The sequence below is a fragment of the Setaria viridis genome, chromosome 4 (assembly GCF_005286985.2).
Source record: "Setaria viridis chromosome 4, Setaria_viridis_v4.0, whole genome shotgun sequence".
NCBI lineage: Eukaryota > Viridiplantae > Streptophyta > Magnoliopsida > Poales > Poaceae > Setaria > Setaria viridis.
This window is the reverse complement of record NC_048266.2, coordinates 382,770-406,422: the sequence shown is the minus strand read 5'-3', so window position 1 is coordinate 406,422 and position 23,653 is coordinate 382,770. Positions and strand designations below refer to the sequence as shown.

The 23,653-nt window shown below is 46.9% G+C and overlaps 4 protein-coding genes and 1 pseudogene across 4 annotated transcripts; 2 read left to right on the top strand and 3 right to left on the bottom strand.

The window, feature by feature from the left end:
• Positions 1 to 1,482: 1,482 nt before the first annotated feature.
• On the top strand, positions 1,483 to 4,378 carry LOC117852406 (dihydrolipoyllysine-residue acetyltransferase component 2 of pyruvate dehydrogenase complex, mitochondrial-like; annotated as a pseudogene).
• Positions 4,379 to 6,139: 1,761 nt separating this feature from the next.
• On the bottom strand, positions 6,140 to 8,985 carry LOC117851385 (scarecrow-like protein 6). Its single transcript, XM_034733193.2, has one exon. It carries the CDS (start codon positions 8,169 to 8,171, stop codon positions 6,477 to 6,479), a length of 1,695 nt encoding a protein of 564 aa, XP_034589084.1. The 5' UTR covers positions 8,172 to 8,985; the 3' UTR covers positions 6,140 to 6,476.
• Positions 8,986 to 10,122: 1,137 nt separating this feature from the next.
• Positions 10,123 to 10,850, bottom strand: LOC117853339 (pEARLI1-like lipid transfer protein 2). The gene has a single exon (XM_034735728.2). The coding sequence runs from the start codon at positions 10,756 to 10,758 to the stop codon at positions 10,369 to 10,371; it is 390 nt and encodes a 129-aa protein (XP_034591619.1). The 5' UTR covers positions 10,759 to 10,850; the 3' UTR covers positions 10,123 to 10,368.
• A 1,870-nt stretch (positions 10,851 to 12,720) lies between these two features.
• Positions 12,721 to 20,355, bottom strand: LOC117851890 (DExH-box ATP-dependent RNA helicase DExH9). Its single transcript, XM_034733801.2, has 14 exons — positions 19,962 to 20,355; positions 19,252 to 19,452; positions 18,946 to 19,164; positions 18,427 to 18,765; positions 18,206 to 18,310; positions 17,858 to 17,968; positions 17,013 to 17,263; positions 16,549 to 16,672; positions 15,634 to 15,910; positions 14,771 to 14,916; positions 14,518 to 14,667; positions 14,213 to 14,445; positions 13,519 to 13,783; positions 12,721 to 13,390 (listed from the first exon to the last, which is right to left on the bottom strand). The coding sequence occupies exons 1-14, from the start codon at positions 20,259 to 20,261 to the stop codon at positions 13,112 to 13,114; spliced, it is 3,000 nt and encodes a 999-aa protein (XP_034589692.2). The 5' UTR covers positions 20,262 to 20,355; the 3' UTR covers positions 12,721 to 13,111.
• A 456-nt stretch (positions 20,356 to 20,811) lies between these two features.
• LOC117851892 (uncharacterized) lies at positions 20,812 to 23,638 on the top strand. The gene is made up of 3 exons (XM_034733804.2): positions 20,812 to 21,662; positions 21,878 to 22,153; positions 23,184 to 23,638. The coding sequence occupies exons 1-3, from the start codon at positions 20,967 to 20,969 to the stop codon at positions 23,385 to 23,387; spliced, it is 1,176 nt and encodes a 391-aa protein (XP_034589695.1). The 5' UTR covers positions 20,812 to 20,966; the 3' UTR covers positions 23,388 to 23,638.
• The last annotated feature ends 15 nt before the right edge of the window (positions 23,639 to 23,653 follow it).

Sequence of the window (23,653 nt, the reverse complement as noted above, 5' to 3'; positions counted from 1 at the left end):
CGTAGCAAAGAACACGTCAACACTACGTCGATGCATATGTACACACCACCGCTACCACCTACAACAAATTTTATGTATCTAACATAAACAGACACAGAGCAATCAAGCGCATTCTTATCCTTGAGGCCTCCAACTAGTGAAACGAAGACACGTAGCCCAGCGCCTCGGGGTGGAGCAACCCCCTGGACCTGGAACCGATAAGCCGAGAACCTAAGGGGCTTCCCGCAAAACTGCTCTAGTGGTAGCCCCGGGCGCCCGAGCCAGCCGCCATCGAACGGCCACAAATTCGAGGCGACGTGGCCAGGCCCAGCAGGTCGCGCCAAGATTCCCATTAACAGGCCGCAAAGCAGTCAAGCGCCCCCTCGAGGGGCAGGAAGCGGACACGTAGCTCCGTACCTCGGGACAGAGCACCTCGGGCCACGGGCACGCGGCAGGGGCGGGCGGCGGAGGGGGCTCCTCGTAAAATGCCGGAGGGGGCTCCTCGTAAAATGCCAGGCGGGCGCCTTTCCACAAAATCGGCACCTTTGCCTTACCGCAGGGTACACCACTCCCGTAAGGCAAATCCATTCTAGCCTTGAGATCAAGGGACCTGTGGTATGGGTTTTCAGATAAAATGTTTTGCTAATCAGATATATCTGATTTGCAACTTTGCCATTGGACCATCTTGCGATAATTTCATCTTCAGATCAAGGGACAGGATCCTGTCGCTGGCGATGTGACTGTTAGAAAATTAAAAAGTGTTGAATATATAATTTGTTTGCAATAGGGGGGCGCGACTATTGCTGGATAGGATGGCGTAGTGTTTCTGTTCATGCATGGTCACTGGCCAGTTGACAAACAGAAGCGCGGGTGGGCTCGGAGGAGGCCATCCGGCGGCGGAGGAGGTAGCCGGCTGGCGGCGCTCTGCCTCACCCGGGCCGTTTGTTTTCGAGGATCAAATAATGGTACGAGAAACGAAGCCCGGCTCGGCCAGGCCCATTCACGGCCCTTCATTTTCAAACAATTGGCTTTCGGCCTTCGCCTCCAATTCTGATTGCGGGCACTCCAGCAAGTGCCTATCCTCCTCCACTCCGTCTGCCTTCTTCTTTGAATCGAATTGTTTTTCCGATCCGCTCCTGTGACGAATCGAATTGTTTTTTTCTTTTTCCTCGTCGGTGCGCCAGCCGTTGGGTAATCTGGTATCGCGCTTTTTCAAATGCTGCGATCAGCCTGCCTTTGCGAATATGCAATTTTGTTTTGCAAAGTTGGATTATCAGAATATCCTTGGTAGCAGTATATCCACGGAGAGGTCCTCAATCCTGCTCATCCCAATTTAGAGATCATTTTGACTTTTCTACCTATGCACCTAGATATATAGATATCCAGAAAAACCAAAACGACTTATAATTTGAAACGGAGGGAGTAGGATTCTATGGACAATGCGATCACGCGACAAAAACCGATTTCATGGACAGATTAATTCGGTCCGTTCTATGATATACCATGGGCGCTTATGTATTCGCTATTCCCTAGGGCTCTTATGCTTGATCACCTGCATGTACCTACTACTCTGCCGTGGCAGAAATTCCATCACATCTGCCCAACTATGATTTGCAAATGCTCATAGTTCTTTGCGTTGTTACCTGCAGTTGACAAGGGTCCAGGGTGTTCTGGACAGCGAGCGAGGGAGGATTGCTCGTCACTTCTCTGCCAGTGCATCCTCTGTTCCAAAGGAAGACAGTATGTTCTTTTTATTACTCAATGATTGCTTTGCAGAACTTTTATTATACCAATTTATGGATGTGCTGGTGCTGTATCTGTATATGTTTATACTCATGCTGTGCTTGTAGACTGATTTGCGCATGTACACTGTTATACCAGCTTTGCCATTGATGGTACTGGTATAGGGTTCAGGATTTTACATTCCTAATCAATTCAAATACGCTTCTAGAATAAGTGATTTTGTATAGTCTCAGGGACTCAATGGAGTTCATATTATTCTCATTGCTAAAATAAGTGATTTTGTATCATTACAGGTGTTCCAAGTTCCAATATTCGTGTAGAGCATGGGAAAAGAGTCAGAGACTCAATGTTTTTCCAAGACAGGCAATCTGGAAAGGAGCTCCAGACCTTCATGGTTATGAATATCTAATCAAAATCCCACCTTTCTGTTATTTGGATGCATAACCATTTGTTCTAAAGACATATTTGTTCTAATTTTAGTTTGTATGTACTATATTTTGTTCTTTATAGGTCTCACTTAGAGAAACAAGCAGAAACTACATTTGCAAGAGGGTATCTAACTCCCGGACGGCAAATTCTATTGCTGGAGTCAATTTTTTGTTTCCACAGTATGCACTTTTTTTTGTTTGTGTCCATATGTTTTGTACTAGCTTGTGATAGCTCTAACTATGCTCTGATCGTTTGTTGTTATCAGAGGGTGACATGGAGAAATTTAAGGATTACAAGCCTCCATCTTCTGCTGCATCTGCAGCTCCAGCTGAATCCAAGTCCCAATCTGAGCCCGAAGAGCTAAAACAAGACAAAGAGGCATCCGAGACTCCTGAGCCAAATGTGACAAAAGCTGAACAAGCTTCTCATTCAGGGGATCGCATATTCTCCAGTCCAGTTGCTACAAAATTTGCAGAAGACAACAATGTACTCATCTTTTCAGCTCTACTGACAGTTCATATGGAATGCACTGCTTGAACTTGTGTGCCCCCATACAGGTGCTCCTAGTCTTGGCTATGTTGACCTTCAAAATACACAAATAAGGAAGGTATAACCAATGCCATAGAGTTGTTCCATGTTATTTTCTTGTTCTGATTCTGTACCCCTCTTAATAACAATTTATAATTTTCCTAGGTGACTGCTAACCACTTGCTCCTGTCAAAGCAAACTATTCCGCACTACTATCTGACAGTTGATGCTCGTGCTGACAAACTTATTAAGTACGGTTTGAGGCTAAACTGTTGTGCAGATATTTTCATGTTTTATCCACAAATGATTAAAACGTGTTATGAATCATTTTCTCAACTAATTTTATATGTATAATGTTTTCAGTTACTTTTGGAAAATTTAACCTCCTAATTTCTAGAAAGATTTTATTTATGGAGCATTCTTTATTTATTGTTGTTCAAGGTTGCGGAGTCAGTTGAATCCTCTTCAGGATACCTCTGGTGGGAAAAAAAATATCTATCAATGATCTTGTTATTAAGGTAAGTCTGGTTTCGGTTTCTGGTACCCATTTATCGTAGTGGAGACTTAGCCTGTGCATTTGTGATTTTTTTCTCTTCCAAATAAATTGCTGCTTGGGAAGGCACTGTGTTCAAGGTTTGGTTGAGTGCTAGCGATGCGATTCTCAATCAATTTTGCGTGTCTTGTATTGATTGCTGCGCAATTTGCAGGCTGCAGCATTGGCTCTTGGTAAGGTTCCTGAGTGTAACAGCTCTTGGATGGATGATTTTATCCGCCAGTAACAAGTGTATAATGGATGGGTAAAGCTTGAGGGGTTCATTTTTCTGCTCAGACCATTAATGTTGCTGTACAAACAGACCATGGCTTGTTTGTTCCAGTAATTAGGGTAGGTTGTGCTGTTAGTAGCGAGCCATTAATTGTTTATTATCCTATATTCTTGCGGTCCTTTGACTTGTATTTGATGTGCAGGGTGCAGACAAGAAGGGCCTATCTACTATTGCTGACGAGGTGAAGCAGTTGGCTCAAAGGGAAAAGGGATAACAGCCTTGAACCAGAAGATGACGAGGTATGGCTGGAACTGTATCCAATAGTGCCTGACCTTGACAACTGAGACACTATTCTTTGCAGGGTGGCACTTTCACCGTGTCAAATTTGGGAGGTCCTTTTGGAATGAAGCAATTTTGGCTATTGGCTCCGGTAACATGTTTCCCATCAACCTTTATTTTTTTTGCTTGTCCTACTCTTTTACAGCCTTGTAGTTGCAATCTAGATACATAGATGTCCATGCCCTGCAAGGAAGAAATTATCTATACTGTTGCTTTTGTTGTGGGATTTGTTTGGCGGAGCTGAGAAGAGGGTGGTCCAGGGAGCTGAGTCTGATGAGCTTGAGGTTGCTTCTTTCATGTCAGCTACACTGATCTGCGACCACCGTGTGATTGATGGTGCAGAATGGCTCAAGGCGTTCAAGGGCTACAGTAATCAGGATGGGAGTGTGACTGATAAAAGGCGAGGAGCCATGCATATCAGGCGGCTGTGGTTGCAAGGCATCGCCAAAAAGGAGAGGCAGCCAGCGAAAGCTTCCTCCAAGCCGTCCTCATCACAGATCGAGAGAATGGCTGTCGACATCGATCATCATTTGCAGGGTCAAGTGTATAGCTAGAAAGAAGATGCAGCCTTCGTCTTATCATACATCTCCCTGGGATTTGCATTGAATTCAATGATCATCTAGCTAGCTAGAGCTAGAGCTGCATGCATATATGATTGCACAAATCATTTGGCCATAAGTATATATCCTGCCTGTGACATAACATACATGTTGATCGAACAATTAATAGCAACCGGCAGCCTGCTGAGTGAGAGAGCATATGCATACTACTCGTAATTAAAGATCCAAGATGCTACTGCGGCGTACTTTGCTTGGGCACTTGAAAATACCTTTCCTGGGCGGCAAGAGAGAGCCGTAAAGCGTACAGTCATCTCAAGCTGCATATCTAGGCTCTTTTGTCTTGGAGGTTAATTCACCTGCAAGGCACTTGAATTCAGAAGCAATTAATTGAGTTTAATTAGACTTCTTTTAATTTGCAACAATTTTGTTTGGTTGGCAGCACAAGATTATGGCATCCGATCTAGTAATAATGGTCTGTGGTCCTTGTAATGGCTACTTTGGAGGTCATAATCTCCACTCAAGAAATATGGCAGGCAGGCAGTGGTCCTCATCTGATGCCATGTGTCAAGCTCTCAGTAAAACTAAAGGTGAAACAAGGATATGGATGGTCCAGGATGTTGTTTTCATCCTCCTGTCAAGATTATACATGAACATGTTCTAGCTTGTGGTAACCACTGCAAAAGAAGAGAACGCACTCAACTGAAGAATAGATAGAAAAGTAATAGCACAAAATAAAGTTCATCTAGAGTACTAGCAGGAGATTATCTTATCTATGATGTAGCTGATGCGGTGTGGATGGGGCATGCCAAATACAAAAATCAAACCTGCATGTGATGAGGGGTAAAGCCCCATGTGACACCAAATGATTCAAGACTAGACACAAAGGTACTTAATTGATTCATACACCTTGAAGCTTTCATATTCAAAAGCACAGGGCGTTTATATACTACATGATGGAGAACAATAGGGCCAAGCAACTGCTTAGCTAAAATACAACCAATTGATGCAAGGAGATTTGTTTAAGGTTACCTTCCAGGGCAAAACAAGAATGATATCTCACAAGAATAATAGGGACAGCCAACAAGAGGAATCAGAGTGGCCAACAGGAATTTTTCTAACTTGCAAAAATCGTGAGCAGAGACTCACAATGCAATGAAAATTTCTCAAAGGTCGGTCATTCCTCTTGAGAATTGTGATTTTAATTACTCCCTCCGTTTATCTTTACGATGACTAGCAATCATGCCATAACCAGTACGTTTGTACTGAACCCGAATAAATACATCTGAATGCAAATGCAGCTGATTATATGGACCACATGCCCAACTAACAAGAGAGTAGTCCTAACAATACAATTGACGTCGCAACTAATTGCAACAAGGTAGATGAATAGATGTACTTAATTACTATGACTGACCATGCACCTCAGTTGACAGTTAAACAGGTTGCTACTACAAATTCTCAACACTTCTAATAATTGTTCCTGAAATGGCTACTGAAACAGCAAGAAAACTAGCTTTAGCATGCGCACATAATCCAAGGTCCATGTCAACTGTCATTTCAGAGATGAGGACACATGAACAGAAACATTTCCTTGTTTACCGGTAGGTATGGATGCATGCATGTCACCCTTAGTTTCATTGACGATTGACATTATGCACTGCAGCAGTTTCATCTCCATGCCATCTCAACGACTCCACATCATGTAAATGAGGGGGGAAATATGTAGCAACAATCTTTTTTTTCTTAAAGAATGCACTGTATATATAAACCTGTAATGGTTCAGGCCTGTTGTTCATGTTTGAGAAGTATATATTCAAGCTTTCACGTATTAGCCAAACAAATAATGATTTTCTGGGATAATTCCTGCTCCTTCTGTCCCAAAAAGAATGATTTTGGGAAGTATATATTCAAGCTTTCACATATTAGCCAAACAAATACTATGTGAAACAAACATATTAGCCTTGGAGCAGGAATTATCCTAGGCAATATATAATTACATCGCATTACCCAATTGCTACATCACAAAACAAGTTAGCACATATTCCTACTCCACTACTTACATGTAAAAAGATTCAATCTTTGTAAACATGATAGAGAATTTACAACAATTATCCCTCCCAGTGCCTGAATTACTTCACCTTGAGCACTGCCACGCCGACACCGTCACCAGCTCAGACTGCTGCCACCGCAGCGCAAGAGCCGTCTGCCGCTTCTCCACATGGAAGCCCGGCGTGGCCGTGCGCCGGAGAAGGCATTCGGCCTGTGCCTCGGCGGCGCTGCTGAGTTGCACGGGCGAGAATCCGGCGGACGCAAGCATGGCCTGCCATGGTGGCATCCTGCAGTCGCCGAGCAACAGGAGGCGCTCCACCCTTGGACGCAGGATGTACTGCTCGACCTTCGCCACCGCGTCCGCTGGCGCGCCGGCGGCGTCCAGCGACTCGAGGAACGCCGCGCTGGAGCGCACGACGTTGAGGGCGTGATGCGACAGCGGCAGGTCGCCGCGGTGGCACCCGTGGTCGATGCACACCACGACGGCGGGCCGGAGCTGCTTCACGACGCGGAGAGTCGCCGGCGCCGGCGTGGAGGTCCCGGAGCCGAGAGGGAGGTGGACGGCGACGGCCTCGCCGGGCGCGGCGGACACGCCCACGGGCGGGGACGACGGGTCAAAGGGGTCGAACCCGACGGCACTGAACTCGAACCGGATGCCGAGGTCGGCGGCGAAGCGCGTCAGGCTCTCGTGCGTGAGGCGGAGCTCCAGGGGGTGCGCTGACCCCGGCGAGACCAATGCCGTCACCTTCATGCCCGGCGGAGGCAGCTGCGCCGCGGAAGACCGGCGCCACTGGAGCGCGAGCTCTTGCATGAGCGGCGGCCACCGCGCGCCGAAACCGACGTCCAAGTCGACGACGTGCACGCGGCGCGCGCCGCCGAGCGCGTCGAGGAGCGCCTGGGTGGACGTGAAGCTGGCGAACTGGACTGTCGGGGACGCGCCGGCCAGGGCCTTGTGCGCGGCGAGCTTGAGGGCGACGTCGAGCGGGGACGAGACGGAGCCGGGCGGGAGGGCGGGCGGCGTGACGAGGAGGCGGCGCAGGAGCGCGTCCCGGAGGTGAGCGGCAGCGCGGAGGAGAGGAGACTGTCCCAGCGGCGGCGGAGGCGTGGGGAGCCGGTGATTGAGCCGCGCCAATATCTCGCGCGCGCCAGTGGAGTCGCCGGAGTCGGCGCGGCGTGCCGCCTCGAGGAGCTCGTCGACCACCGCCCGAGGCTCGAGATCGTCGGCCGCGGCGAGCGGAGGCGGCGGCTGCGGCTGCGGCTGCGGCTGCAGCTGCAAGAAGCAGGGCTCTTGGCACGGCGGCGGAGCAAGGAAGGGGTCAAAGGCGTCGACTTGGGCGTCGGCGTCCATGATCCAGCGGAGGAAGCAGCTGTCCTGAGAAGACCGCGCGGCGGCTGGTGGCGCGGCCATGTCGCCGGAGAGGACGGCCTCCCAGTCCTCGGCGCTTATGGGCGGCGGCTCGGGCGCGGAGGAGGAGGCGAGGGAGGACGAGGTGGGTGGGCTGGGGCTGCGGTTGTAGAGCACGGAGGTGGGCTCCGGCGGCGGCGACATGCGGAGGCGCTTGGTGGCCGGCGAGGGAAAGACGGCGGGGGCTTCGTCTTGGCCATCTCCGGCGCGGCCGTCGTGGAGGTTGGACATGGGCAGAGCGCTTATCATGTCAATGGGAGGAGCGTTGGAGTGGACAGCATCAGCGTGTGGGGATTGGATTGCGTCGGAGTCGGAGGTGATGATGTTGCTGTTGGTGTGGCAACTTGCCTGCGATTGGATTGGGGAGGGAGACATCACATGAGGAGGCCCAATGCGAGCGATATGATTAATAGGCAGGCCCCTCCTTCACTGTTGCTAATGCCCCTTGTTTACGACATCCAATCACTTACATACCAACCAAGTCTTGATCTAGCTTTTAGAGGTTTCTTAAAACTCTAGCTGATGCAAATACACCAACTTATCATCCAACTTTTACAATTCCACAAGGCAAGAGCATGTTCGGATGAACTTATAAGCCGGCTGAAAAGCTAAAACGGCTGATTTGTTGTGAGAGAAAAACATTGTTCGGTGGTTGATAAGCTGAAGCGAACAGGCCGCAAGTTAATTAGTTTATTTATAGTACCATATATCTGAATGGTTGCCTACTAAAAACGGTAACACACACGCTTGTTCTTCCTTCAGCCCTACTCGAAGTCTTGGCCTCGGTCGCCCCTTATACTCAAACGCAAAAACTACGTGGAGAGCCCTCTCAAGTTAGTCTTAACTCGAGCGCCCTCTTGCCTCTTGTTACATCCTTAAACACATAGGGAGGAGTAAAAAGGTATAGAAAGTAACAAGTTGGGAAGGTGGCTGCAGGCAGGAGGTGGGGGAGCGGGCCACCGATCGTGAGCGGCGGTGCAGACCAGCGGGGTAAGTAACAAGCTGGGAAGGTGGCTGCGGGCGGGAGGTGGGGGGAGCGGGCCGCCAACCATGGGCGGCGGTGGAGGCCAGCGGGGTTAGGGATTTAGGGCTCCTGGATTTTGAGCAGTTGTTGTATTGGGCCCGCAGCTTACCGGAGTCGGAGAAGAGGATCGGCCGGATGGTCAAGGCGGTGGCCAGCCCGGCGGCGGTGACGGGTTGAGGGTGGGGGGGGGGGGAGGGCACCGTCGGCCAGGTGGAGGATGACAACCGATGGGTGGGGTCGGGGGCGGGGGTGACAGACCGGCGAGATTAGCGGAGGGCAGGGTAGAGGAGGGGGAGGTGGATGGCTGGCGAGACGGCATGATAGCCGCCGGCTAGGGTGGTGACCTGAGACGGCGAGGGTGGGGTGGGATGAGGCAAGGCGAGGTGGAGAAAACAGGATGTCTGGAGGTAGATGTGAGATAGGATAAGGACTTCCGTGTCGCATGCGTTGAAAAGGGGTGGAGGTGGGGCCCACGCGAGAGGCAGCCTCAAGCACGGAGGGCTCTTGACCGATCGTTATCGGGAGAGCCCTCTCGCTCTATCCGACTCCCTACACAAATCCTAACTCCACCTCTGTTCTGTGATAATATGTACAATTATCAACTAGGTTAGCTACTCCCTCCGTCCTAAAGTTATGTATCTAAAAAAGTCAAAACGAATAGTAATTTGGAACGGAGGAGGAAGTATATATATTGCCGGAGAGGATGATGTCATCTTGATCGTACTACACTGACTGATGGGAGAGCGTGCATGTACGTTTGGATTGATATATATAATTTGCACGTACTTTGGCCGTCTTGCCATGGCCGGATAATATAATTGAAGCGGATGGATGATTGATGAACTGTCGGTATATATCTAATCGTTTAGACTAGTGCATCGTATGATCATGCATGTGATGATTTATTCAATTGTTTACGTATGCTAATTAATTATCAGTCTAGTCATGTGATGGTTACCTCCCGGCCTGTTTTAGTAATTACTTTAATCATGGACTGTAGTATAACAAGAAGGTTGCTGCCAAGGTGTTAACGACGCCGACGCATGCACTTAGCTTCCATATAACATAAAAGTAGAGTGCAGGATAGCAGGAACAGGTGGTGTTTTTGAGGAAAAGTTTTTTTTCCCTTTTTTATTGGAATAAAAAAAAGGAATTTTTTACAACCTTGAGCGGCCAGGACATGTGGCCCAACCCAAATTATGAATTTCCAATTGGGCTGCTAGAGGTAGGCCTTGAGCAAAGCCCAATACCCCCCACTAGCCCTTATCAGCCAGCCAGTGTTGCAAATAAAAGGCGGAGGAATTTAAATGATTGCATGCACACACTTGTTATTTCTTTCTTGGTTTACCGTACATACTTTTAACACGTCCGTAATACGTAGACACAGAAACATGAACACAAGTACATACTACAGACAATAATGGATGGCTCGATGCTCCATCATGCATCTATCGATCGAGTGTGTGTGCAAACATGCATGCATCAGATCATAATCATACAGGCGAGGCGATAGATATCCATCTGCGGCTACTAGCTCTGGGTAGATGGCTAGGCGCACTGGAAGCCGGCGGGCACGGTGCGGCCGCAGTAGTTGACGAGCAGGGAGAGGTCGACGGCGACGTCGAGGTTGACGCCGAGGACGTTGGCGTTGATGGCGAGGCAGACGCAGACGGCGGCCTCAAGGTCGGCGAGGCCGGAGATGAGGGAGCAGCAGGGCTCCTTCTTGTTGTTGGGTGGTGGCTTCCCCACCACCGCGTGGATGAGCCCGTCCAGCACGTCGGCGCACACCCCCAGCTTCACCGCGTTCACCGGGCACTTGCCCGCCGGGCTCGGGCACGGGTGCCCGCCGCACGCCGCCGCCGGGGACAGCAGCACCGCCGCCGCCACCACCACCACCACCAAGGCGACAAACAGCAGCTTCCTGCTACTCGCCGCCATTATATGTTAAGCTCTTGCTCTTCGAGTGTAATGTAGCACAGTATGTAGCAGTGATGAGATGGCTGCTTTGATCGATGATCAGTGTGGAGACTTGGATCGTATTTATACTAGAAGAATTTTTGGAGGTTAGTTCTTCCTTGGCTTGTTAATTAATAATGACAAACAGCCGGCCGGCTATGACTGAACATAAATGCACATGCATTTGTTTCTTTGCATCCAATGGTCAGTATTTCTACCTAGTTGTAGATTAATTATCTAGAGAACAAGACACAGATAAAGGGCAAATAAGATCACATGCATACATGATGCATGACTTACCCTGCACAATGTCATCAATTTGCTCACCACCACTTGCATTTTTAGTGGATCGTAAAAGGAAATAATGATACCACAGATAGTTTGTAGCGTATCACCTGACCTGGCTGACCAGTTCCCAAGTTTGACACAGGCACGCCGATGTATATACGTCGTATATTACTAGTTGCAAAAGAAATTCTTACTACGATTAAATGCTTTGGTCCCTTGGATAAGTGGATCACCATGCAAGTGATTTTAATTAGCTGATCTGTTTAATCTCTACTACTAGTTTTAAGAAATTAATCGTAAAGATAGGTTGGTTGGTGTTGTGCTGACTGTCCTAACATTACTGTCTCCGATCAGACGTCAGTCGCTCTCTCCACAGGATATACATACATACAAATGCACACTTTCAAATGGCAATTGTCCAAATCGGTATAGTAGCCCGTGACCTTCAGCCGGCCAATAGCCTCCAAATCAACACATAATATAAAGAGTTCAATACACCAGCGGCTCTTAAACTTGTCCCGAGGTACCACTTAGACCCATGAACTCGCAAAATTGAAATCTGGTACTCTGAACTGGTTAAGTTGTGCTACTTAAGTCCATACCACTTCGAAATCTGACGTGCCATGCCCACGTGGCACCACATGGACGAACATATGCAAAAAAATCCTTAAGTTTTATCTTCTTCTATATCTACATCCTCCTCGTCTCTTTCTCCTCTCTCTATTTATATTTGCTGACCCTGCACCCCCCTCCCACCGCCGATGGCCACTTCGGCCCCGGCGTCCACAGCCGTCCCCCCGGCCACCACTCCGACGCCGATGGCCACCAATCCGCCGCCACCTCCCGCCCTCCCCTCCTCCTCCCCTAGTCGCCAACACCCCTCTCTCTTGACCCCTTGCGCTGCCACCCGCCGCCACCTCCCTCTCCCGCCATCTCCCGCTCTCCCTCGGTCGCGCCGGTGGCCATCCCGGAGCCGGCAGCACCCTCCACCTCGTCTCCATCCCTCTCCTCCCTCCTCCACCCAACGCCGGCCACGCCGGGCGTGGGAGCCGACCTTAGCCACGTGGGGGCTGCTCATCCCGGCGGCTAGGGGTCTCTCCACACCTGGCGCCGCCGCCTCCTCCTCCACCACTAGCGAGCCACACCGGGCACCGTCACCACTGCCCTTGGCACTAGTGGGCTACGCTGGTGGGGGCCGTCCATCTCGATGGCTAGGGGCGCCACCACCTCTCACGACGCTACCACCGCCACCCCCGGCTGGCACGCCGCTTGCTCAGCCGTACCGCGCTCGCCACCCGCATGTGGCCCGTCCGGTGTCGTCCGAAGAGAGAGGAGAAAGAGACGAGGAGGATGCAAATATAGAAGAAGATAAATGTTAAAGGCTTTTTTTGCATATGTTCGTTCATGTGGCGCTATATTAACATGCCACATCAGATTTCAAAGGGGGTATGGACCTAAGTGGCACAACTTAACAAGTTCAAAGTGCCAAATTTCAATTTTGCAAATTCGTGAACCTAAGTGGCACATCAGGACAAGTTACCTCAGGACAAGTTCAAGGGCCGTTGGTGTATTGAACTCTAATATAAATTCAACTTAGATAGAGGTGATATCGAGGCTTGCAGTCATATAAGCACACACAAAAAAAATATCATCATCTGAAATTGACCGGCCCTCTTACACTCATTTCTGGCAGATAATGGATTTCAGTGCATCTGTGATTGTGTACAGTGCAAAAATCAGTACAGATTTCTGTCCATGGACCATTCCTATCTAATTTACTTGTACAAGCTACAACGATTCCTGTGATTCTCCAGAATTTCTGGCAGAATAGTATCAGTTCCTGCAAAACTCTTGCGTCTTCCATTCCAAATTAAATAGGCCCTCTACAAGCTCAACAACACTAACAAAACTTTGCCTGCCGCATCACTGCTCCATGTTACCACCAGGAAGCTTCATCAGGCCAACAGCACTTGAACAAGAGCTAAAAGTGATTTAATTCTCTATTTGCTTTGGAGCTCTTCCTAAACCATGACGCCGTCAAGACATGTTACAAGTACAAAGATGCAGCGAACACTATATCCCTCTTGATCTTGCTGACTGCTTCCTCAAGTTTCGCTTCCAATTCGGTTTCCCCAATCGACTTGGATGCCAGAATTAGCTGCTGCAGAACCTCCTCCAGCCTCCTGATGGCCCTGATCAAGCTGCCTTCGAACACTTGGGTCATCTCCATGATTTGGTAGAATTTTGACCCTTTGGCCCATGAATACACCGCTTCCATTATGTCAGGTCGGAAAGAATTTACAAAACTTTCCACGTCAATTTGGATCTGTCATTATCAGCACATCACGTTTCAGTATCACAATCCAATCTATACACAGCACTACAAGCCCAAATATCTCTCGCAAAAAAAATAAGGACAGGCATTTGATATGACGGGTTACTAGTATTAATTACCTTGCACTCAAGCTGAAGGTTAGCGACCCTTCTTGCCGTCTCCTGCAACTGGTAGAAGAGCAAATCAAGCTCCTCCCTTGGCTTTGGGGCATCCTGGAGCTTCTCCTGCCAAACAAAGCAAGAAAGCAGCGCCACCATCTGTTCCACAGTAGCATCCTTCAAAGTGCCACTAAACATAAGCTCTGTCAATGTTAGCTCATCAGCCGAGCTTATCTCGCAAGCCACCTTGCCCTTCACTTCCACAACATCGTCGCTTGTAACATATCTGGAATAAAGATATGCCTTCTTGAGAAATCGGAAGGTTGATAGGATTGCATGATACGAGTGATGCAATACTCTTTCAATTTGACAGTGAGATTTTTAGAACTCAAGATAGAATATACAAATTTCCAATTATATTCAAAACAAAAAAATTCTGCCAAACCAGTGGAAGATGCTTCTAATTTGGTAAAATAGCCTACTGATGATGTTCTGTGTCTATCTTTTCATATCACAATATTATACGCCCAAGTATTATGCTTCTACACATCTCAACAAAATTGCATTCATAACGGCAAATTTGATGACAGAACATGGTACAGTTGTAACAAGTCAAGCATTAGATATGTAAGTAGGCACTTCGTCTTAAAAGTTCCAAATCAACACACTTTTTAAAAAACAACTTCATTTCATGTCAAAGAAAATAAATGCATACCCCAGCCTGCGAAGAACCCGCTTCCGGGCCTTGAGCTCATCCTTGAAAGCTAAAGCAGTGGAGGACCGCATTGTTTTCTTGATGGACTTTATTTTAGCTGATAATTCTTGCTTAGCATGCAAGACTTTCAGTTTTTGCTGGATATGTGGAGAACTGCGTATGTCATGCTTCTCAAATAAGCTCTCGAGAGCTTCTATTCTTCTGGTAGCTTTCCGGAAAGATTTGGATTGTACCTAAAAAGAATAGATTGTATCAGAACTGCATAAACAGAGGAAATCTGACAGCATGCCTTAGCATTTTCTCACTTTCATATCCTCTTCCGGATCCAACAGAGGTACCCCATCTTTAGCAAACCTTGAAAGCACTTCTTCAACTTTCCTCAAGGTGTTTTCTCGAGCTTCTACAGGCAAAAGATCCTTAGGTATATACATCCGAATGCTGCTTAGTCCATCAACCTGCCTTATTCAGTTTGATCCATGATTAGGAAAAGGGCAGCTTAGGAAGGAGATAAAATTATAAGATAAAATCTTCACTGGTCAAATGTGCAAAGTGAATAACCTGTGAAAGTGGCAATGAAATTACAACTGGTTCTCCACGCTCTTTCAGAGGAACAATCTTCATTGCTTTCTTTCCGCTGCTGTCCTTACTTACAGAACACCTGGTAAGGACATCAACTGTATAGTCAGAATCTTCAGGCCTCCTATCTGCAAAAGCAAAACCAGAAGAGTAAGAGCTATTCCCTTTCAGCAATCACCTTAAGGCATAACTAAAATCACATTACTAATCTGACTGTTTTCAGGAATTAAACCAGATGTACTTGCTGCATGTGGTTGAGGATTCAAGATCCTCTTTGTCAAAAAGATGTCCTAACTTATGTACGCCTACAGGCTAAAAGCTGTTGAAGTTATGCTCCGCGAATAGTTAATCCAAAATAAATCAGAATAAAGCTGTTTTAGATCAGCTTGTCAAAAAAGGTAACTATATCTATATAACTTTTGGGATGAGCGAAGTCCAAGTCGTTAGAGATCAGAATAGCTTTACAGTCATATGTGTTGCTCTGAAATGGCACTTGGCTGCCAGTCGATTCATCACCAAAGAGACCTAGACAAGACTGACAAGGGTTATAACACCTGTCACAATTGACCAAAGCTCATGGACATGTGCAGATCCTAGGATATCCATTAAGGGACCTAAATATCAGAAAACAACATCTAATGGTGAGCAGGCATATCTGCTGCTTAAGCCTGAAATCCCTTTCCAATCCACCTCAAAGTGTATAACTAAATGAATCCTCTCATGGAATGCATTACCAAACATTTTCTGAATAAAATTCATTTTGAATTCTAAACATGTAAAGAAAATAGAAAACCATACTAGCAAATTATAGGCTGAAAATGACATTAACTGTTCAGGTTAAATACCTTCACCATGGGATTTCACTTTTTCAAAGTTTATAATAATTCCCCATGTGATATTTTCATCAATGGAGAAGGTAGCTGGCTCATCTGTACTATATTCAAGACGGACAAGCCTTCCAGGTTGCAAGAAAGGCAGAACATGTTTTGGAGAGAGGACAATATCACGGACATCCTTCTTTAAACTTTTGTACTGCTGTAAGAGTTCATAGTAATCCTTCAAGCTCTCCTCTTCCTCAATAACCATGGAATTTCTTTCCAATTCCAGTTCCTTGATTTGCTTCTGCACAACATTCAAATGGAGTACTATTGTGAATTTCATGAAATAGTTTGGGCTTTGTTGCTGGGTTCCTGTGTTTCTGTTTTGGTAAAAGTCCTTATGGACCAAGAGGCAACGATGTTGTAGATGAAAACATTCAGTCTACCAGGTTAGCAGCACAAATTCCTATACCAGTGTGTAATGGTCCAATAGAAGTCTTACTGCATGGATGTACCTCCATAGTAGGTTTTTCAAAAAAAATGTACCTCCATAGTACTCTGGAAGGCATTAAAAAATGCTTGCATGCTCATGTTCCTTTTTCGAACATGCAACATCATGTAACCTCAGATGATGTTTTGTATTGGACTCCATGAAGTACAGCAATCAACTTTACTTCCCCAGTGACTATTCTCTTGACAATCACTATAAGACGGACCCAAACGTTCCATTAAAATAAGTTCATAGCAATAGATGAAGTGTGGAGCAGGTATACAAATTTTAACAGGCAACAAGTTAATAAATGCATGAAATATGTGATAAATATGAGAACTGTCAACTATGATAAATATGATATGCATGAAGGATGACCACGAAGAATACTTAGAGCATAAATAAACCCTTCACTTTAAAAGAAAAGGAAATCATAGACAATGTCAACAAACCTCAAGATCAGGGAGAGCTCGATCAGCCTGGAATTGGTAAAATGAATACCGAAGAAGCTTTTCTGGATCTCCATCCTCAGATCGCATTTGATTTAACAGCATATTGTAGCTCAGATGAAAGGCACTAATAATAAACAAAAGGGTGGTTGTGTGAGAACATGCAAAACAGAACAGTTTCGCACTTTAACTACAAGAAACATATAAGGACTCAAACAATGAAAAGGACAGCAGATCAGAACTTGAGCATCGGCATGCTAACTCAAGATTTCAGGATGCAAGTATCAGCATGGACCTTGCTACCAACCATCTTAAGAACAAATGTTAACAAAATAATTTATCAGATTGAGAGGATCCGCTCATCTCAGTCTTTATCTTTTTTTTTCTTTCATGAAGATCATTCGACCAGGCTAGATAACAAATATGCTCTACAGGTGCCAGAAATGCCAGGAATCCATGATATGTACCTATTCAAACTATCAGCACTTCCTTTCAGCATCATTTTGGCAGTTGAAGGCTCCATTTTCTCGTCTACCATCAGGATACAGATACCACGCTGATCAATACCTCGACGACCAGCACGGCCACTCATCTGGATGTACTCACCACTCGACAACCATCTGAATCGATCTCCATCGAATTTCCGCACATTGGTAAACACAACAGTCTTTGCAGGCATGTTCAAACCAATACTGAATGTTTCTGTAGCAAACAAACACTGTAACACCAGGTTTTAATATTAGCAAGAAATAAGAAGTCACAACACACATCAGTCTTACAAAGGAAACATTATAAATATGCTCAGGGGGAGCACACTATCATTACCGAGAAGAAGAATAAAAGAACATGACGTGAATCACATTCTCAAAGTAAAGACAGTACATGATACTAAGCAGATATGAGAGCCACTGTGATATAAACTAAATAAATAATTTGAATTTATCCATAAATTAAGAAGCGCAATCGAACATAGAAGCCTAGAATTACCCCAACCCTGATCTATCCATTTTATGTGTTATTCAAAGAAGAATTATTCCAACCTCATTATGGAATTAGAACACAGTAGCAACTAGCAGAATCTATTCTCTGCTAGGAATCAACCGCTATCACCTAAGTTTTTGAAGCATGAAATTCTTGCTTGAAGCAAAAAAGAAAAGTACAACATGTATATAGAAACATCTACACTTAACTATCATTGCTCCAAATAAAAAGTAGCTGGCTGAGTGTTGATATACCACCAGCAATGTGGTACTTTTGAGGCTCAGCAATAACAGCAATTCAAGACATCATAAGGTTCATAAAATTTGCTAACCTTAATGAGGCCCTCCTGGAAGAGAATCTCGATCACTTCCTTCAAGATGGGCAACAGACCAGAATGATGCACGCCAATGCCACGTTTCAGCAAGGGGAGCATGTTTGAAACCTGAGAAAGCTCCAGTGGCTCAGTTTTAAAATGAATTATCAATTCACAGCATTGCCTACCATTCTAAAGTACTGGTTCATGTATTACTAATAGAAAAAAATTAAATGGTTAATGTGTGGCACTGTAGATAGCTTGGAAAAGCATTTCATAAGACTGCCATCAACAAACGCGCATGTGATGCCTATAGGGAATATTGTACAGTGGAAGTAACAGGTGGTGGGCAAAATGAGAACTTGCCTGCGGAAGCTTTTTGTCATCATCAGAAAGCAAATCCATAGCACTCCAAAAAATTGTTTCGATGTTTGCCTTCTCATCATCCTCGTTCAAGTCCATCTTAGCCATCTATTACACATAGGAATGACAGTCAATATAAATCAAATTAATGTTAAATCTTCTTCCATGAAATCAAAAAATATTTCTGATCTCTAACTTGACTAATAATCTACAAAAGAACACACCTGCATAGCAAGAAATTCACATTCCCTTTTGCTAAAGCTGAAAAGTATCACAGGATCATATTGACGCTGAATTATCATTTTAACCATCTTGAATATGTCACTTTCCTCGCTAGATTTGCCTGCTATAATAGCTTTTTGCCACTTCCCATTCTCCTTCTTCTTGTCACTGTCACTAGCAGGGACAAGGGCATTCAATGCTTTCTGAAAACTGTCCTCTCTGAACTTCCCCTTCTCATCCACTACCAGATATAATCCATCCCCTCCGGAAGGAAATACATAGTGCTGGAGAGGTGTGGGTCGGTAGTCGGTGTATACTATATGACAAGGTTGCTTATGTACCTGAAAAAACAAAACAACCTACACTGTTAACAAAATGTCAATCTACTTTGACCAAGTGCACCAGCAAATGCCTTCTAACAAGTACATCAGTTGGAGATGAACATTATTTAATTTTCTGAGAAACCATCAACGTCAATTGGCAACAGAAAAGCAGAGCACTAGGGAAACTTGGTAACATACCTTAGCTACCCAATCAGCAAACTCCTTCGCATTAGGTACGGTAGCTGAGAGGAACACGAAGCGTGAGTTCTTGGGAGCCATCACTATACTCTCCTCCCACACCACTCCTCTCTCTCTATCCCGCATGTAATGCACCTCATCAAATATAACCCAAGCAACTTCCCTCATGACCTCGGACCCTTTGTACTGCATGCTCCGCCAAATTTCCGTGGTCATGACCTGCATTGCCAGGGCATGCTTTTAAGTGCCAAGCACAGATACATACAAGAAGTGAATTGAAAGAATAGCGAGGGAAGGAACTAGTACCAGGCAGGAGGCATTAGGCTCTATTGTGACATCCCCAGTCATGAGACCAACATCTGAGAACTCTTCTTTGAACTCTCTGTATTTTTGGTTGCTCAATGCCTTGATTGGAGATGTATAGATGACACGCTGTTGGTTGCGCAGAGACATTGCTATTGCATACAAGGCAACAACTGTCTTTCCGGCTGATGTATGAGCTGAAACCTGTAATCCACAAAAGCAAAATACAGAAACATCAATAATATAACTTTTAGCTGACAGAGGAGAAATGGTCAACTACTATATACAGAACAGGAAAGCAGATTTTGTTTTTATTAAAAAAAAGGATACTTCTTCTACGAGTTGTACCCTGATACCATACAGCTCATTGGAGAATTGGGAACTAGCAGTCGTTGATGAATGCTAATCAACACTGAGCGGTGGATGCATGAGCAGCAGGTTGATGGGGCATACATTATATGGCAGCAAAATCATTAGAAATTTGAAACGCGACAACCTAAAAGGGCAACCTCTTGCATTTAGTGAATGTAATTTGAGGAGGCTCGTTTCCTAATAATCCAAGGGGGCACTGGAGCTAAAAAAACATAATTTGACGCACGCGACGAGCTGGGTGGACAAATGTACTGGGAAAATTTTGGTCTATCCAGGACATGATAAACTGAGCCAATGTACGCATTGAGGAGAAAGCAAGACAAAAACTTTGGACATTGTACCATGACGGATTCGCCGTTGTCGAGGCATCGTATGGCCTCGGCCTGGAACGGATCAAGCTGGAAGGGGAACTTCTTGGCGGGCTCAGAGCCCTCAGCGCCGCCGGCGAGCAAGCGTGAGGCAGAGGCGGACGCGTCGTAACCTTCCGGGTAGGAGACGTCGTGCACGCAGGCGACGGGCTCCGCGGCGGCGAGGGTGGTGCGGGCGGGAGGCTCCGTGGCGTCGGAGCGCGCAGCCTTGAGCGGGGAGGCGTTGTCGGCAGCCGCAGGGCCGTCCTGGGCCTTGCGCTTGAGGGTCTCCATGGCGACGGCGTGGGCGGCGGGCCGGCGGCGGCGGCTGCTAGGGTTTAAGGAGGAGGAGTTGGTCGCGCGCGCGAGGAAGTGGAAGTTTGGGGCCCGCCCGGCTGCGTGCATTCCGCTGGCAGGTATGGAAGTCGTTTTGCTTCTGGGAAAGCGTATTTTGCGTCGGAGAGGACAGCCTCAGGAAGAGGCTACTGACAAACTGACAACGAACAAGACATCATCGTGCAGGAAAACATTGGTTAAAGTGCTATTGAAGCACAATTGTGACTATTGAAACTAATAGGAATTCAGCCTAGAAATAGAAAAAAGATGAAATTTTTTATAAGTTAGGATTACGGTGGAACATGGAAGGAGCAAACAGCAAAGCCGTTGGCCTCAGGCTCCGTGTGCTTGGAGCGCACTCGTCACATGATTCACAGCAGCAGGCAGCGGCACATGTGCTATTGAAGCACATGTCTGATGGTCGCCGGCTCGCCGTCGCCGGGATGGTCAGGAGGTGTGGGGTAGGTGGCGTGGCCGCGTGGCGCCGCACTCTCAACTGAACTCCCTGCGGCGTGGCGCTGCGTCACCTCACGTGCAGCGCACACACCCCACGCCATTGCCTACACTACACTACTCCTGTAGAGAGAGAGAGAGAGAGAGAGAGATCAGTCAAAGCAGAGCCATCTCTGATCCGCCGTGCCCAGCTCCGTCGCCGTCGACGCCATGGGATCCCGCCGCCACTTCCTCGACGACCCCTTCTTCCCCTTCCCACCCTCATCCTGCCCATTCCTCGACTATGACAGCCCATCCCCCTTCTCCACTTCCCCATTCCCCGAACTCGACCTCTTCCTGCCCCCCGCGCCACCACTCAACCCCTTCCCCGCCCCGTCCCCCTACCCTTTCCTCCTCCGAGACCTCACCGACCGCGTCGCCGCCCTCGAGCTCGCCGTCGCCGCGCGCCGCCCCGAGCCCACCACCAGGAAGTGCACCTACGTCACCGAGGCCGGCGGCCGCAAGGTCAAGTGGACCTCCATCGAGAAGCCGCGCGCGGGGGACCGGACGCTCAAGTGGGAGGCCGAGATCAAGTCCCCCAACGACGACGGATTCGACCGCAAGTGGAAGTGGGAGGCCAAGGGCGGATCCTCCAGGAAGATCAAGTGGGGCGCCGCCGTCAAGGGCAAGGGCTCCCTCCAGCCTTGGTCCCAAGCCTACACCTGGGAGGAGGACTTCGCCGCCAGCGACACCAGCGACGAAGAGGACGAGAAGAAGGCCGACAGGAACAAGACCAAGATCGCCGACAAGCACAAGAAGAACAAGGAAGGCAAGGTTGTCAACAAGGCGAAGAAATGCCCCGTCGCCACCGTCAAGATCGAGGAGATTCCAGACGACAACGATGCCGGATGCGTCGCCATCAGAAAGGTCTCACATTTTCTTCTTTTCATTCATTCCCACCGGCACCGTGTGGGTGTTGGGGTTTATTTGGGGTTTTAGATGCTTCGTTTGGGCTTCGAGTTTACTGTGATCTGAAGAAAGATAAGATTTTTGGGAATGCTGAACGCGCTTACGTCCTAGATCTGTACTTCTGGCTTATTGTACTGACCAGTCCTTCCCTGCACTGCATTTCCCCTTTGAAGGCTTTTGCTAAGGGCAATGGCAAGGGAAAGAAGAAGGAGCTGTCCCCGGAGGATGCTGCATTGCTCATCCAGATGAACTACAGGGCTCACCTTGCTCACCGCTCCCAGGTGCTCCGCTGCCTGCGTGATCTGGCTGTGGCCAAAGCCAAGCTCAAGGAGATCAGGTCCCTCTTCTATAACATCTCCTACAGGCGCCGCATCGCGCATGACCATGAAGAGCGCCAGAGGTTCTCTGAAAAGATCATTGTACTGCTCATCACCGTGGATGCACTTGAGGTGACCTACCTGTCTCTCACTGTTTTCTTAGCTACATTGTTAGATTGCAAATTCAGTTGTTGCATTGTTACCATGGGGGCCATTTATTATTAAGCAATGGCTTCCAGTAATATCCTAGTATCTGAAGTTATTGATTAAAGTGTGATGTTTGTGTTTGCATACATGATCTCTGGAATGAATTTAATTGCTTATCCCCATCCATCACCATAAGACCATGCTATCGGCTTGTTTTAGATGTTTTTCTCGAAGATGCTTTTTAGATATAATACTAGAAATCCAGAATGGCTGCCCAAGACCTGAAAACATATGCAAAAACTGATTTACTTATGACAATCTTTTCTCGACGGTATATTCACTGATGTGTGAGGTCAAATCCTTTAGCACTGTCTTGTATATTACTACATTTTTCTTAGACCATGCTGTATATTTCCTGTGGAATCAATTTTCCTCAGCAGTACAAGATTTATTCGGTTGGTATTTAATTTATCAGTAAGCACTCGGATAGATACATGCCAGCTTGTTCGTTTAGAACTTCTCTACTGTTTATGTTGTAGGTTTCCAACTTTCCATGGCAAATCAAATAAATGTCAGGAAAGCCATTGAAATAATTCCAATTTTTTCTAGACATTCAAGCATCTTAACCTATCTATGATTACTGAACCTGCATAGCTCCAAGTTCATAAGTCTTTCTGTTGGATTGAACTTTGTCGAAGGAGGACACTATGATAGTGAAGAAAAACGTTAGGCTCTGTCTCATAATTTCTGTGTGCCTTGTCTTTACTCTCATACATCCATAAAACTCACAAACCTCTGCAGTACTGTTGAACTGAAATTATGTAAGACAATCACGTTAGTCTTTGTTTGCTTCCTCGACTACATGTCAGTCATATGAACTGTTTCGTACCCGGCTTCCTTCATCTGCTTCTTTTGTACAAAACATGTACTTGCCGATTGATTAACCGTTGTGGTTTGTGTGTTGTTGGCAATTAGCCTCAGAGTCTTAACTGTATTGGTGCTTGCCTCGATCCAGGGACCTGACTACATGGTGAGGACTGCGAAGAAATCTATGCTAGAGGAGCTTGAAGCAATGCTTGAGGTTGTGGACCCTCAGTCACCAGGGAAGCGGAGGTCGCTGAGCCGCAGGAAGTTTGATCTCCCAGAGGGTGGAGCAGTCTCCGGTGAGAAGGCGGATGGTGTGAACAAGGCTGTCAGGATCATCAATGAGGGCAAGTGATGCAGAGTAGAGGCATCACCACCTTGTTAACCGCGGGATATCATGCCTGAATCCTGGTGAAAGTTTGTAGCAGCAGCATATCTATGTCTTATCATCTAGGAGAAGTCGAGACCTGAGAGAACTCTGCGCTTTGTTGAGACTTTCCATTACCCTCGAGGGATCTACCTCTGCACTTTCTTGTACCTGTAATGTTAATGTGTCACTGTGAACCTGTATTATGTTGCTAGACAATGAATTTGAGCTTTAGAATATGTGCCATCCTGTGT

Bases quoted from the DNA above. Each gene is read 5' to 3' on its own strand.
- LOC117851385 (XM_034733193.2), bottom strand. From the start codon at position 8,171: ATGTCTCCCTCCCCAATCCAATCGCAGGCAAGTTGCCACACCAACAGC.
- LOC117853339 (XM_034735728.2), bottom strand. From the start codon at position 10,758: ATGGCGGCGAGTAGCAGGAAGCTGCTGTTTGTCGCCTTGGTGGTGGTG.
- LOC117851890 (XM_034733801.2), bottom strand. From the start codon at position 20,261: ATGGAGACCCTCAAGCGCAAGGCCCAGGACGGCCCTGCGGCTGCCGAC. The intron at 19,453-19,961 runs GTACAATGTCCA...TGTGGATTACAG, and splicing joins ACAACGGCGAATCCGTCATG to GTTTCAGCTCATACATCAGC. The intron at 16,673-17,012 runs GTACATATCATG...GTTTATTATTAG, and splicing joins AGTGCTGATAGTTTGAATAG to TGCCTTTCATCTGAGCTACA.
- LOC117851892 (XM_034733804.2), top strand. From the start codon at position 20,967: ATGGGATCCCGCCGCCACTTCCTCGACGACCCCTTCTTCCCCTTCCCA. The intron at 21,663-21,877 runs GTCTCACATTTT...TCCCCTTTGAAG, and splicing joins GATGCGTCGCCATCAGAAAG to GCTTTTGCTAAGGGCAATGG. The intron at 22,154-23,183 runs GTGACCTACCTG...GCCTCGATCCAG, and splicing joins TCACCGTGGATGCACTTGAG to GGACCTGACTACATGGTGAG.